We start from the raw sequence: 12,339 nt of genomic DNA, 5'->3' as shown, positions 1-12,339 counted from the left end.
AATACTTTTAAATGTATTCTCATTGTTGGAGAGTTACTTTTACTTCCAAAGATAGTGGAATAACATTTAATACGTTTAAGCCTGATCCTCTGGAATGCACACTTCTCTATATGACCTTGATATATGATGGGGATTTGATAACTCACAAATGATTATAAAAAGTGAAAAGAGTAGAATAGGAATAAGGATGAAACATTTGTTTTTTGACATAATCATCTGTAACATTAATACACTTGTCCCGTTGCTTTACTGGTCTGTCAAAACCCGTAATATAGAAGTTTTCTGTCTCGGCTATATCTTTTGCATCTCATTTTTGTCGTCGAACAAGCATTTGCCTCCGAGACAAATTTTTTAATGGACCAAATGGAAAGACAAAAGGAGGTCCCAGTTTTTCTCACAAAAAAATGCATGGTAGCCTGCTGCTTACGGGTGTGTATGCTTTGACACAGTCACCATTTGGACTACTGAAAACAGTCACCAACCACAGGTACATCTACTACTTAGACTAGTGCCAACCTAGACTATCCAGTGATATGTATCAAAAATTTATTATTTCTGTTATGACAGTTCATCTTTTGTTTGAGACTAAATTTTATTTACACATAGTACAAAAAGACAAATTTGGATTTCTAGATGCAAAAAGTTATAAACTAACTGACAATAATAAAAATAAGATGTAATAGACTAATATTGACACAAAGCATAATACATAAATACAAAATAAAGAAAAATTTTTATGTTAAATTCTTTTAAACGTAACCTTCAAATCACACGAGGCAACATTCTGTTATTCCATTATTCTGTTACCAAAGGTTCTGGAGGTTACCTTGAATTTATCACCAAATGTGCCTAGATGTGACACGTACTGTACTCGACCCATGCCATTCAGGTTGTTGCATTAGTCAAGTGTCAGTGTTTCTGCCAGTTGGACATATCTCCATTGTTTGCTGATTTTGTAATTATGCAATTTTCAGAACTGTGTAAATGTCAAACTAAAGTTCAAGTTTCCCTAAAGATAACAGTGAAAAGTATGAAAAAAGCATTTATCACTGCTTATATGTGCAAGTTTTATAGATTGTTTTCTTAATAATAAAAAGCACACTGGTAACTTTATGGTCTATCTCTATCCTGCTAATCTCCCAATTAATATTCTAAAAACCAAAAAGTTTCAAATTCTGACAAGTATCTCGACCCAAGGATTTCAGATAAGAGATTGTGCATTTGTATTAATTTTAATATTTATTCAAAAAAGATATTAAATCACCTTTTCACCCTGAGTGTCTTCTAAGACTTTACGCGTTCTATCCAATTCCTGAGACAGGGAATTCTTTTCTTCGAGCGCATGCATTCTCTCTTTCAAATGGAGCTGCAGACGCTCGTTTGATTCTGCCAACAGTTTGTCCACAGTGGCCGACAGCCTCTGGTTGTGTTCCTCGTTCATCTTTTCACGTTGTCTTGACTAAAAAAATTTTTTAACTTTTAATACAAAATAATTTAATTTATGAACAAAAACATATCACAAGATAAGTCTGTAAATAATAGACAATATAAAGAAAATCATAGACATACAACAAAAGAAATTATTTAAAAACTTGTCTTTGTCAAAAAACATTTGATACTGACACACATTACATCTGGTAGAGAAATATTTTTTGTTTATCCAAACTGATATTTATCCAACATCTAATTATATAAAAAATACAAAGTAGACAATATGCACAAAAAAATTATGTCCGAATTAATTATTTGAAAAAGAAAAGAGATTACAAATGCAATCGATAGGAACAACTTAAACAAACTTTTAATTATGCAGTAACAGAATTTAACACGAAAGACTAATTAATTACACAGACACAATGGTGATTAATTGGAACAGAATTATATGGAAAAGGGTATTAATTTGCTAAATGAAATGTATTTGTCTAAGTGTTTTTTGAAAAATTTACAGAAACTGTAATGAAATAGTTTGTAATTTGTTTAAGAGAAAAACTCTTAACAAAATCTCAAATCTAAAACTATGTTTTTATAACAGATGCCATTGCTTACTCTATGAAAATCTTTCGTTGTAATGGCTCGAACCTATTATGCAGCAACTATATTACTTTCCTGGCTGTTATAACACAACATGAGAAAGTATTGTAGTTGTGTCAAACTTGACCCTCTGGTTTTTTTTCAAATGTTGACATTTTGAGAGCCCAAACCAAACATCAGTCCAAAAATGATATGTGTGTGTGTGTTATTTTGTTTAATATCTCAAGATAGGTAAAGATTAAAAAAAAAATTTGGCAAGATAACTTGTATATAAAGAGCATTGATGCTATTAAATTTTCGAGCACAGAACAGGAGAGAGTGGAGGAGATAGAGGGGATCAATCGCCCTCAAAATAAAAAGCCTTTTTTATAGTAATTAATAATACAAATGTTATTTTGTAATAATGTCTCATAAGATTACATTCCTCCAGTGACAAATTATTTAGTAATTAATTAAATATGATAGTGGACAAGTAACCTGACATAATCTGGTGGTTGTTTTGGCTTTAAAAATTTATCGAGTTTTGTAAAGTTTGTTTACGAACATCTCATAATAGATAATGCCACACAATTTTATTTTAAATAGTTACTAGCCAAAATAAATTAAAATATGCATCTGGAATATTTAGATTTTAGCCCAAAAAATTTTTCTTAAAAAGTGGGGGACGAAACCTGGAGCATCATACCTTTTATCAAACAGAGTCCTATAAAAGAGCGTATTGCACTAGGCCTTCCTTCCTGGCTTTCCTAGTCTTATAAAAGAGCATAACAAGTTCCTGGCTTTCCTAGCAAAGCCAGGAACTTGTTGGATTTTTTCATATAATTTCGTAACTATGTATTTGATTCGATAACTTCTGCATTACAATCTTTGATGGAACTTGAAAACAACCCATTGAAATTCAGTATTTTATGTTACTGTAATTGAAATTTTACAGAATTTAAATTAAGTTTATCAAATAGAAACATTTTTTTCTTATTAATTTGTTTGGGGTTCGTACCTGAAGTTTCTAATATTAGATAAAATATTCTAGTATGAAGCAAGAACTATCAAATGTAAATCATACAATATACAAAAGAAATTACAAATGGATAAAGATAAATTGTTAGATATAGCATAAAAATTCTCAAATTTTCATACTGGTAAACTGTTATTTAAAAAGTAAATGTTTTTAATCATGTCGGAATTTTCTAACTTCCTCGTGGACGTAATTATCTCTAGTGCGAAACAATTCAGTCAATTCGCATCAACAGGCTATTAATATTTTAATGGAAGGGCAATTAACGTTATCTGTATAATTAATACAAAGTCTAATAATCATTAGTATAAAAATTAAACGTGGGAAATTAGAGCATTCAAAGGTAAATCCCATAATTTAATGGATTAATCAATATGCAATTAAATAACTCGACTCATAATGTGCAGAACTACACGTATTAATAATTTAACTCTACTATCATAAATGCATTTTAAACTATTCGACGTGAATTTCAAAACACTTGCCTTTTTAAAAATTGCATTATACTCATTCAAACTATATTTTAAGCAAAAGAAGCAATTAGCTAACAGTATTTTAATATTAAATTAGAGATATCTACAACAATATGATATTCAAATTAATATATGAAAGTAGAAATTTGGCCAATAAAATAGTCACTTTAAACAGAATTTGCCTTTACTTACTCTCGCTAATTCGGTACTCTTCTCCTCAAGTTGTGTCTCTAGCCTCTGTATCCTATCTTCTACGGAGACGTGTCTTTCCTATTAAAACAAACTATATTACATTCTTTCCGACATAAAATAATTCTTGTATGTTATAAATAATAATTGCATGTAAGACTGACAAAATATTACTATATTTATTTTTCATAAAATTTGAAATAATAACCTTTGTTACCATTGTTTCTTCTTAGCTGTGCAACTGCACAGTAATTAAGGTAGTGGATATTAACATTTTTGTAATTATAAGTTGTAATAAATATTTTTTCTTTATTGATGTTCCTTCTAAGCTGTGCCATCGACATTTGCCTGTGCAATTAACTTGGTCTGAACAACAGTTGGTATGATCTTGGTGATCCAACTACTGGTCAAAAGTAGTCTTAACTTGCCAGTCCAACTCTGGACTTAAAGAAACCCTAGTTTATTATACCATATAAATAAATTAATTTTAACTCAGAAACAATCTGTCATTTTCCTCGTTAAAAGTGAGTATTATTGAATGTAAATTTTAGCCTTTGAAGAAGAAATTATGACATGTTTACACAATTTTGTTATTGTTCAGACTTCCATTCTGTATCCTAAGGAAGATAGTGTATTATGTCACATCATTAGATTTTTAAATTCAAATCAAAGAATCATTGTGCTTATGTTGATAATTATGAATAAACAATAAGGTATTTTTATCTAAAATAATTAATTTCTTCACAGATTTTATTTCTTTAGGAGTAATAGGCATTGACAGATTAAACTGAACAGTTTAACCTTTGTTATTTTCTAACTTTTGAAGGACCATTCACATAAAAATGATCTAGGCAGACGAAAATCTCTGCTGCAAAATCCAAACTAGAATTGCAAGCCTTTAAAGATGACACTCACCTGGGATAAGGCATCCATTCTCTGCATCTCGCCATCGGCGCCCGGAAGCGTTTCCACCTTACGCGAAAACTCCGCCAACTTCTGCTCGGCGAGTTCTAATCGCTCTTGGAGAGCACGAACTTTTTCTTCACTCTTTTAAACAAAAGACACTTAATAACTTGGATGCTATCATCGAAAGGAGATTATAATATTTAAAAGTCACAAAATATTACCATTAATTTTCAAAATATAAAGCTAAAAAAATTAATTAAAATGTATTTTCATTATAATGCTTAAAAAAAAAAATCATCAATAAAATAATAATTGCAAATTATAACGTGAACCAAAATAACATAACCAACTAAATTATTTATAAATGATGGGCCATCATTTTTTTAAATAAAAACTCTCTCTGAAAATAAAAAATATTTTGAAGTTGAAATACAATTTTAGCCAAACTCTTCTATTTTTTAGAATATTTTTTACAGGTGTTAAAAAATTAAATTGAAATAGAGAACAATTAAATATAGACAATATAATAACGTATTCTTTGAATACTAAAGAAATGAATATTGACCTTTAATCGTACAACGAATAAAGCTTTGTATTATTATTATCTTATAACTTCTTACTAGTTTTAATTGAGCTTCTTTATTAGAAAGCTCCTGTTCTAATTTCTCATTGAGGTCATGCAGTGAAGTCGATTCTCTTTGAGCGTTGAGGTACCGTTTTTCCAGAGTCGATATCCTTTCTTCCTGGTCTTCTTTCTGTGCGTTATTCTGAAATGATCAAACAACTTGTTAAAAATTTTATTCCACTGTCGACTCGAGAATAGTTATGTTTTGATTTCAGGATCAAAAACCAAAACAAGAAATAATTTATGAGATCTGATTGGTATTGCCATGAAAATTTTCAAATCAGATCGCTACTCGCCTCTTTCAGATCTCTTGCAAGTCGTGCATTCTCTTGCTGAAGTCTGGATACCTCCTTCTGAGCAGAAGAGAGTCCATCTTCCAGCTCTCTGATCTTGTTGCCCAGTTCGACGATCTTGCTCCGGGACGTGCTCAGTTCCGACGTCTGCTTCTCGAGCGCCTCCTGGAGTTCGACGACCCGGGAGGCCTCCGCGGCAGCCTCGGCCGAACCATTCGAAACCTAAATTTTTGAACACAGAATTTTACAAGGAGCAAAATACTCAACATCCATAACAAACAAAGCACAATTTAATTTATCTGTTATAATTAAATATTAAGTTTAGTACAAATTGAAGTTGGTAAAACAAAATAAAGTGCCAATTAAGCTAATGCCACAAATAAGTTAAAATTATTATTATAAAACGTATAATCAAAATCTCATTTTATTTGTTTTCACATCCTAGGAACAATGCAACAACAGCTTTTCATCACAGGTTATGTGACTGTTAAAAAGTGGTAAAAATTGCAATAGGAAAAAAGAAAACAAGTTTTAAAAAGAGTGAAGACAAACAGCATCTTCGTAAGTTTGTTCTTAGATCTCAGAACATACTTTCGTCTTCTAATGACCTTCTTATCGAGTAAAGAAGCGTCCTCGATAAAAAGTCATCCACCAAAAGAATTTTTTTTATGTAAACTTCATTGCCAGAGGATATTTTAGCACTTTTCACACCCAGAAATTACTTATCCAGATTAAAAATTCACCAGAAAGTGGAAGCGAAGTGTGTTCAGATGTAAGGACAAATTTAATATAATGACATTTGTTTCCTTTTTTTTTCATTTTAAAAGTTTTATAATTCTTTAAAGAATGTATTACTTTTTATAATTTTTCTAAAATGAAATTTTTAGCAAGTAGCCTTTGACAGAAAGTTGATGGTGCCATTGTCACACTGTGGGCATCCACAGAAAATTTTCTGGGAGGGGCAGAACTTGGAGACAAATAATTACATCAGTAAATTTTTATTTAATTAAATTTTTGATTTTTTCCCATAAGAAGATTATAGAATCCAACATCTCATTGTTGAGGGTATATAGTTATGTATCTCAATCACTTTTACGATTATAATTTGTGAAATATTTTATTTAAAACCAGGGGAGGGCAAATGCCCCACCTGCCTGCCCATGCATCGAACTGTTCCTGGAATGTGATGAAACTAAAAAGGCATTCAAATTTTAGTGTGACTTAGCCATTAAAGAATCCTTCTAAATTAGAAATTATTTAAAGTTCTCTTGCTAAACTATCTTGTCAGTATAAAAAAATTATTAAAATAAAATTTCTAAGTACAATTTATGCTAATTACTAGAGTGATACTAATTACGTGCAAAATCAAATCTGATAAATCTTACTAATTGAATCGTACGGCTAGATTCTTATTGCACTTCAGTACAACTAAGTAATTGATCGATAATTAATCCAGGATTGCTCAGAGTTGTCATCGTTGTGTTGCATACAAAGCAATATTAAAAAATCCTTAAACACCTGATACTGAGAAACGTTTATTAAACGAACATTAACATTTTCGACCTAATACTATAGGCTATCTTCAGATGCACTGAAATTCAAACATATTTTAACTTAATATTTAAACGACAGAACATTCAAACACTTTTACATTTAAATTTAAAACAAAATACCTGATAAATTAACAAATAATTAATAATAATAAACAAAATATACTAAATGAACTAATATAATTACAATGTAAATAATATAATAAAATAAAAATAACATATGTAAAATAAAATAAAGTAAGTACACAAAAAATGTCTCTAAGTAAAAGGGCAGGCTAGGGCTATGAATTTTTGTGTTTTAGTTTTTCTTTTATGTAGAATTCCCACACGGAAGCTAGTCCATCTGCATCCCTGGCGTTAATACAACCATCCTTTAATTTACTTTTATAGATTTTGATTTTATCTTTGTACATTGCTAATGATGGAGAATGCATAGCCCTGATGATAGTCGCTTCATTCTGTTTAACCGCAGAGCCCTCTGCTTGTGCCATACAGGATAATACTGTGTTGCAGTGCCCTTTGTTGATGTCATATGTGTGCTCCTTACACGTTCATAGCATCAGTAGATAAACGTTTAGGCAGCTACTGGGTGTTACGAGTCGTGAGTGACTCATAGTCTATTTTAATACAGGGCGGCACGAGTCACCTGTGCTTCATACTATTAAATTAATATATTTTATTACACATAATAAAATAATATCGATATATCAAGTATGATATTTGTAGAATAATGTTATCGAAACATGCAACTCCCCACGGAAAAACAAGCAATTGTGTCTGTCACCCTAACTAGACATGTCCATATGAGTCACATGTGCCTCATAATGCCATAAACGTGTTAAGTCTGGTAGCTAAATTCCTTCTTGTGACCCCAATATAGTCCTTCTTAATTCCTAATTCCTGATTTTCAAATGGAATTTTATATACACTCGCTTTTTCGTTTTTTTTAATCGTGTCCTTATCATTTCTTAAAATACTATACAAATTGGTTCAGGATGGATATTGTATTTTACAAAAGTTATGTGGATGATGTGTGCATTATTTGGAAAAACGAGAAGAGAATACAAGAGTTTGTACAGGTAATCAACAATAGCAACAACAAAGGATTAATAGAATTAAAGAAATAGCTTCAAACTTGGGATATAAAGAGTACAATAGAAAAACTAATTAAAGATATGAAAGAGGCAATATAATAAGAACCCAAATAAATCAGTTTAAAATCTCCAAGTTCACTTATAATCAAAACATGGAGAACATTATGAAACAAGTATCGGACAGAAACACTCAAAAATAGTTTTCAAAAGAGAGCTAATTTATACAGTATTTTAAGAAATGATAAAGACACAATTAAAAGAGAAGAAAAAGCGGGCATATATAAAATTTCATTTGAAAATCAGGAATTAGGAATTAAGGACGACTATATTGGGATCACAAGGAATTTAGCTACCAGACTTAAGGAGCACACATATGACATCAACAAAGGGCACTGCAACACAGTATTATCCTGTATGGCACAAGCAGAGGGCTCTGCGGTTAAACAGAATGAAGCGACTATCATCAGGGCTATGCATTCTCCATCATTAGCAATGTACAAAGATAAAATCAAAATCTATAAAAGTAAATTAAAGGATGGTTGTATTAACGCCAGGGATGCAGATGGACTAGCTTCCGTGTGGGAATTCTACATAAAAGAAAAACTAAAACACAAAAATTCATAGCCCTAGCCTGCCCTTTTACTTAGAGACATTTTTTGTGTACTTACTTTATTTTATTTTACATATGTTATTTTTATTTTATTATATTATTTACATTGTAATTATATTAGTTCATTTAGTATATTTTGTTTATTATTATTAATTATTTGTTAATTTATCAGGTATTTTGTTTTAAATTTAAATGTAAAAGTGTTTGAATGTTCTGTCGTTTAAATATTAAGTTAAAATACGTTCAAATTTCAGTGCATCTGAAGATGGCCTATACAGATATACCTCACCTTACATCAGTAATTGGTTCCAGGACAGGTGACGTAAGTCAAATTTACTTGTCACTAGGCTAAACCACAAATTACCATTCCCATTTCTGTATTTTATTTATACATGCATTTTTAATAATATATGGTTAATAAGAATCTATTTTAAGCTTACAAACAAATAAATTTTAGTTTTTAATATAGTACAGAAAAAAATAATCTAAATTTACAAATACAAATACATGTACGTACAGTACATACTTGTAAATATACATGTTTACAATTTGGTGATGTTTACAGTACATCGCGGACTCTTTATTTGTGAATGTGGTTTCTCTAAGACATTATAAAATAAGATGACTTTTTAAGGTTAAATAACAAATACAGTTGTTAAAATTATTTTGCGATAGTAGAAAATAAACTAATTTTATGTTAAATTTACCAATATCGAGTGGCGCTGACAACGACACCAAATGGTAGATATTGAAACTACCGCGGAAAACGCCAATAATGAGCATTTAAAGACCGCTAAATAAGATGACAACACAGAAACACAGATGTTTTCATGTTTTGTTCCTTAGGATTTATGATGATTATATTAACATTTAATGTAAATGTACATTTTTTAATATGATTTTATGTGCTTTTAACGCTTTTCTAGTAATATTTAGACTTCAATATTTGTGACGGACGAATGTAAAGTCAAATAAAATGACTTGAACTTAATTTTTATTTTTCCATGTACATTTTTGCCAAACGACGTATAATTGAGAATAACATAACTTGAGGTATACCTGTACATTACCTTACAGTAAAAGTATAGAGAGGTTGTCTGTATGTGCACAGACTTCACTTCTAAGAAATTAGAAGAGGAAGTGATAGTAAGTAGGGAGGGAAAGAAAATAGGGAAAGATTGAAGGGAAATGTCGGATCATTGGGCACCTGCATCATAATTGTTGAACAAGTAAAAATACAGTTACAAGACAAAATATGTACAGTGATACAGTATAAAAACAAACATGACAAATTTGCACATGTAGGCGAGTGTGTACAGCATACCCCCTGTTCAGAGAAAACGTTTTAACAATTATGAAGTATGCGATTTATGACTGCTTTATACATATTAATATAATTTATACAAATACTGACACTCGATAGAGTGGAGCATTATTATATAAAGTTAAATATAGAACAAAACATGAATACTAGTTATTGATATGGCTAAGTTGCATATTTACAAGGTTAGTGCTGTAGATTGGGTTGGCAAAGAGATATAGCATTAAAAAATTTAACATTAAAAACATTGAAGAACCTAGTAGATATAAACCCAGTGGGTCTAATTTGCATATGCACAGTAAAGTCAAATTGCGGGTTGAACAAATTGGGCAAAGTAGCCGGCCTACCTTAAATGATATCAGCCAGTCTATCATTGGTCCAGATGTAGCCGTGTCACCCATCTCGCTGGCTAATGGAATTTTTTGAGTTTTTTTGTGTTGTGTATGAAATTCTTCATTTTTGTCCATAGTTTTTTGTTATCGAGAATGTCAGCAGGATTGGGTAGGATATTTGGTTATACAAAGCAATATCAATTACTAAGAATACTTCAAAGATGTTGCAATGTATAAGAGACTTGGTAATTTTAATTTTTTAATAATATACTAAATTGAAACAAAAGATTTTTATATTGGGAGCTTCCAGATGACACATTCAAGTATTAAATTTAAAATGCACTTAATAAGAAAAAGCTACAGTTTTTAGAATTTAGAAAGAGATTAATCCAAATGCAGTTTTAATTCAAAACTATTTCGTAAATTTTTTGTTCTTATTAAAACAGAAATGCTTATATTGATTGACGAATGAATGGTAAACCGGTATTTAGCAAATTATGTTTTCCGATGTAGAACTCTAATGCAAATTATCTCACCTTTGCAGCATCGTCATCTGGCTTCTTCTCTTCTGATTGGACCCTCTGTATCCTTTTTGTTTTGTATTGTGTTAACTGAAAGAATAAAAAAATAGAAATCAATGCTCACAACAATACAATTTCCCACATTTTTTGCCAATTCAAATACAGGGTCAAATTGAACAAATATTCAAAGTTTCAATTTATTAAATTTACTCCACGTTTATAAGGATATACAAATTGTCAAATATTACTAGAAACGAATTTTTTTACAATATCATTATAAATGTTACAAAATAATTTAGGTCACTTTTTAAATTGTTTTCGGTTTATCTAAGTCTAAATATCAAAGTTACTTTGAGCCTGGTTGATAGAAATATGTGTATTTGTTGCTAGAAATAAACTGTTTACAACTGCAACTTACAACATAATCGATCAAACTCTTTGAAACGATGAACATTGCAATCAAAATAACTTCTCAGAAGCATTTTCAAATGTATATTTAAAAAGCAAAGTATGCACAAAAGACTGAACACACATACTACATTAAAAAAAATAACACCAGTAATCCATCAAAAAAAGAGAATTTAATAAATAAATAAACCTTTTCTAATGTTTTTAATGGCCATTGTTGGGATATATGATTGAACGATTGGGCGATACGAATCAAACAAAGAACATTACAGACAATCATTGCATTCCATCATTTTTAAATCATCTGTAATGTTCTTCATTTGATTTCTAATTGTATAATCTCACAACGGCCATTAAAAATGGTAGAAACTTTACACTATTTAAACTATACGATCTAAACTCCTCCCTTTTAGTCGAATTGTGATGTTTAAAAACAAGATTAACAAGGACATTACTAGCAAGTAGCTAGAATCCTTGAATTTTAGCCAAAGAAGCTTGCTTTCAATATTAAATATCCTTATATAAAAATTTTATTTTTAATATAAATGATACTGTAATGTCGTAAAGTATGCAGCATATTGTCTATACGATTCCAATACTCCCTCTATACTAACTTCTAATAGATAATTTTTGTTATTTTATTATTTTTATATTAAATAGTAATAAAAACCACGGTATTACTCCTAAATTACAACTTTTTCAATTTATATTACAAAATTTTATTTTTAAAATGTTTTTTCTAGAAATCAAAGTTTTCTACTAAATTAGCTAATTCCTGCCATCTCTTGGGATGCTCCGAATGCGATAGAAGTACTTTTACGTTTGGTGGCCGAAACTAAAAATTTGATTCTCGACTATTCAAAAGTTTCTCTTGACGACAAACTTGTGCATTTATTTAATTAAATATTCTTTATCAAATCTCCTTAATTATAAGTTTAACTGTTAAAATAAAAATGTGTTTAATTTTAAAT

General features: G+C 30.1%; 1 protein-coding gene across 9 annotated transcripts in view; it reads right to left on the bottom strand.

Moving 5' to 3' along the window:
* The window catches only part of Liprin-alpha (PTPRF interacting protein alpha), a 148,908-nt gene that overhangs the window by 49,804 nt on the left and 86,765 nt on the right, over nt 1–12,339 (bottom strand). For all 9 annotated transcript variants that reach the window (XM_067265343.1, XM_067265342.1, XM_067265336.1 and 6 more), the window contains exons 5-10: nt 10,976–11,050; nt 5,536–5,754; nt 5,235–5,381; nt 4,624–4,755; nt 3,712–3,789; nt 1,265–1,459 (exon numbers count right to left, since the gene is read on the bottom strand). In XM_067265343.1, the coding sequence (XP_067121444.1) occupies nt 1,265–1,459; nt 3,712–3,789; nt 4,624–4,755; nt 5,235–5,381; nt 5,536–5,754; nt 10,976–11,050 (846 nt within the window). The remainder of the gene's footprint in view (nt 1–1,264; nt 1,460–3,711; nt 3,790–4,623; nt 4,756–5,234; nt 5,382–5,535; nt 5,755–10,975; nt 11,051–12,339) is intronic.

The sequence above is a fragment of the Centruroides vittatus genome, unplaced genomic scaffold (genome assembly GCF_030686945.1).
Source record: "Centruroides vittatus isolate TY-2023 unplaced genomic scaffold, ASM3068694v2 contig_221, whole genome shotgun sequence".
Classification (NCBI taxonomy): Eukaryota; Metazoa; Arthropoda; class Arachnida; order Scorpiones; family Buthidae; genus Centruroides; species Centruroides vittatus.
This window is presented reverse-complemented; position numbering and strand designations above follow the sequence as displayed.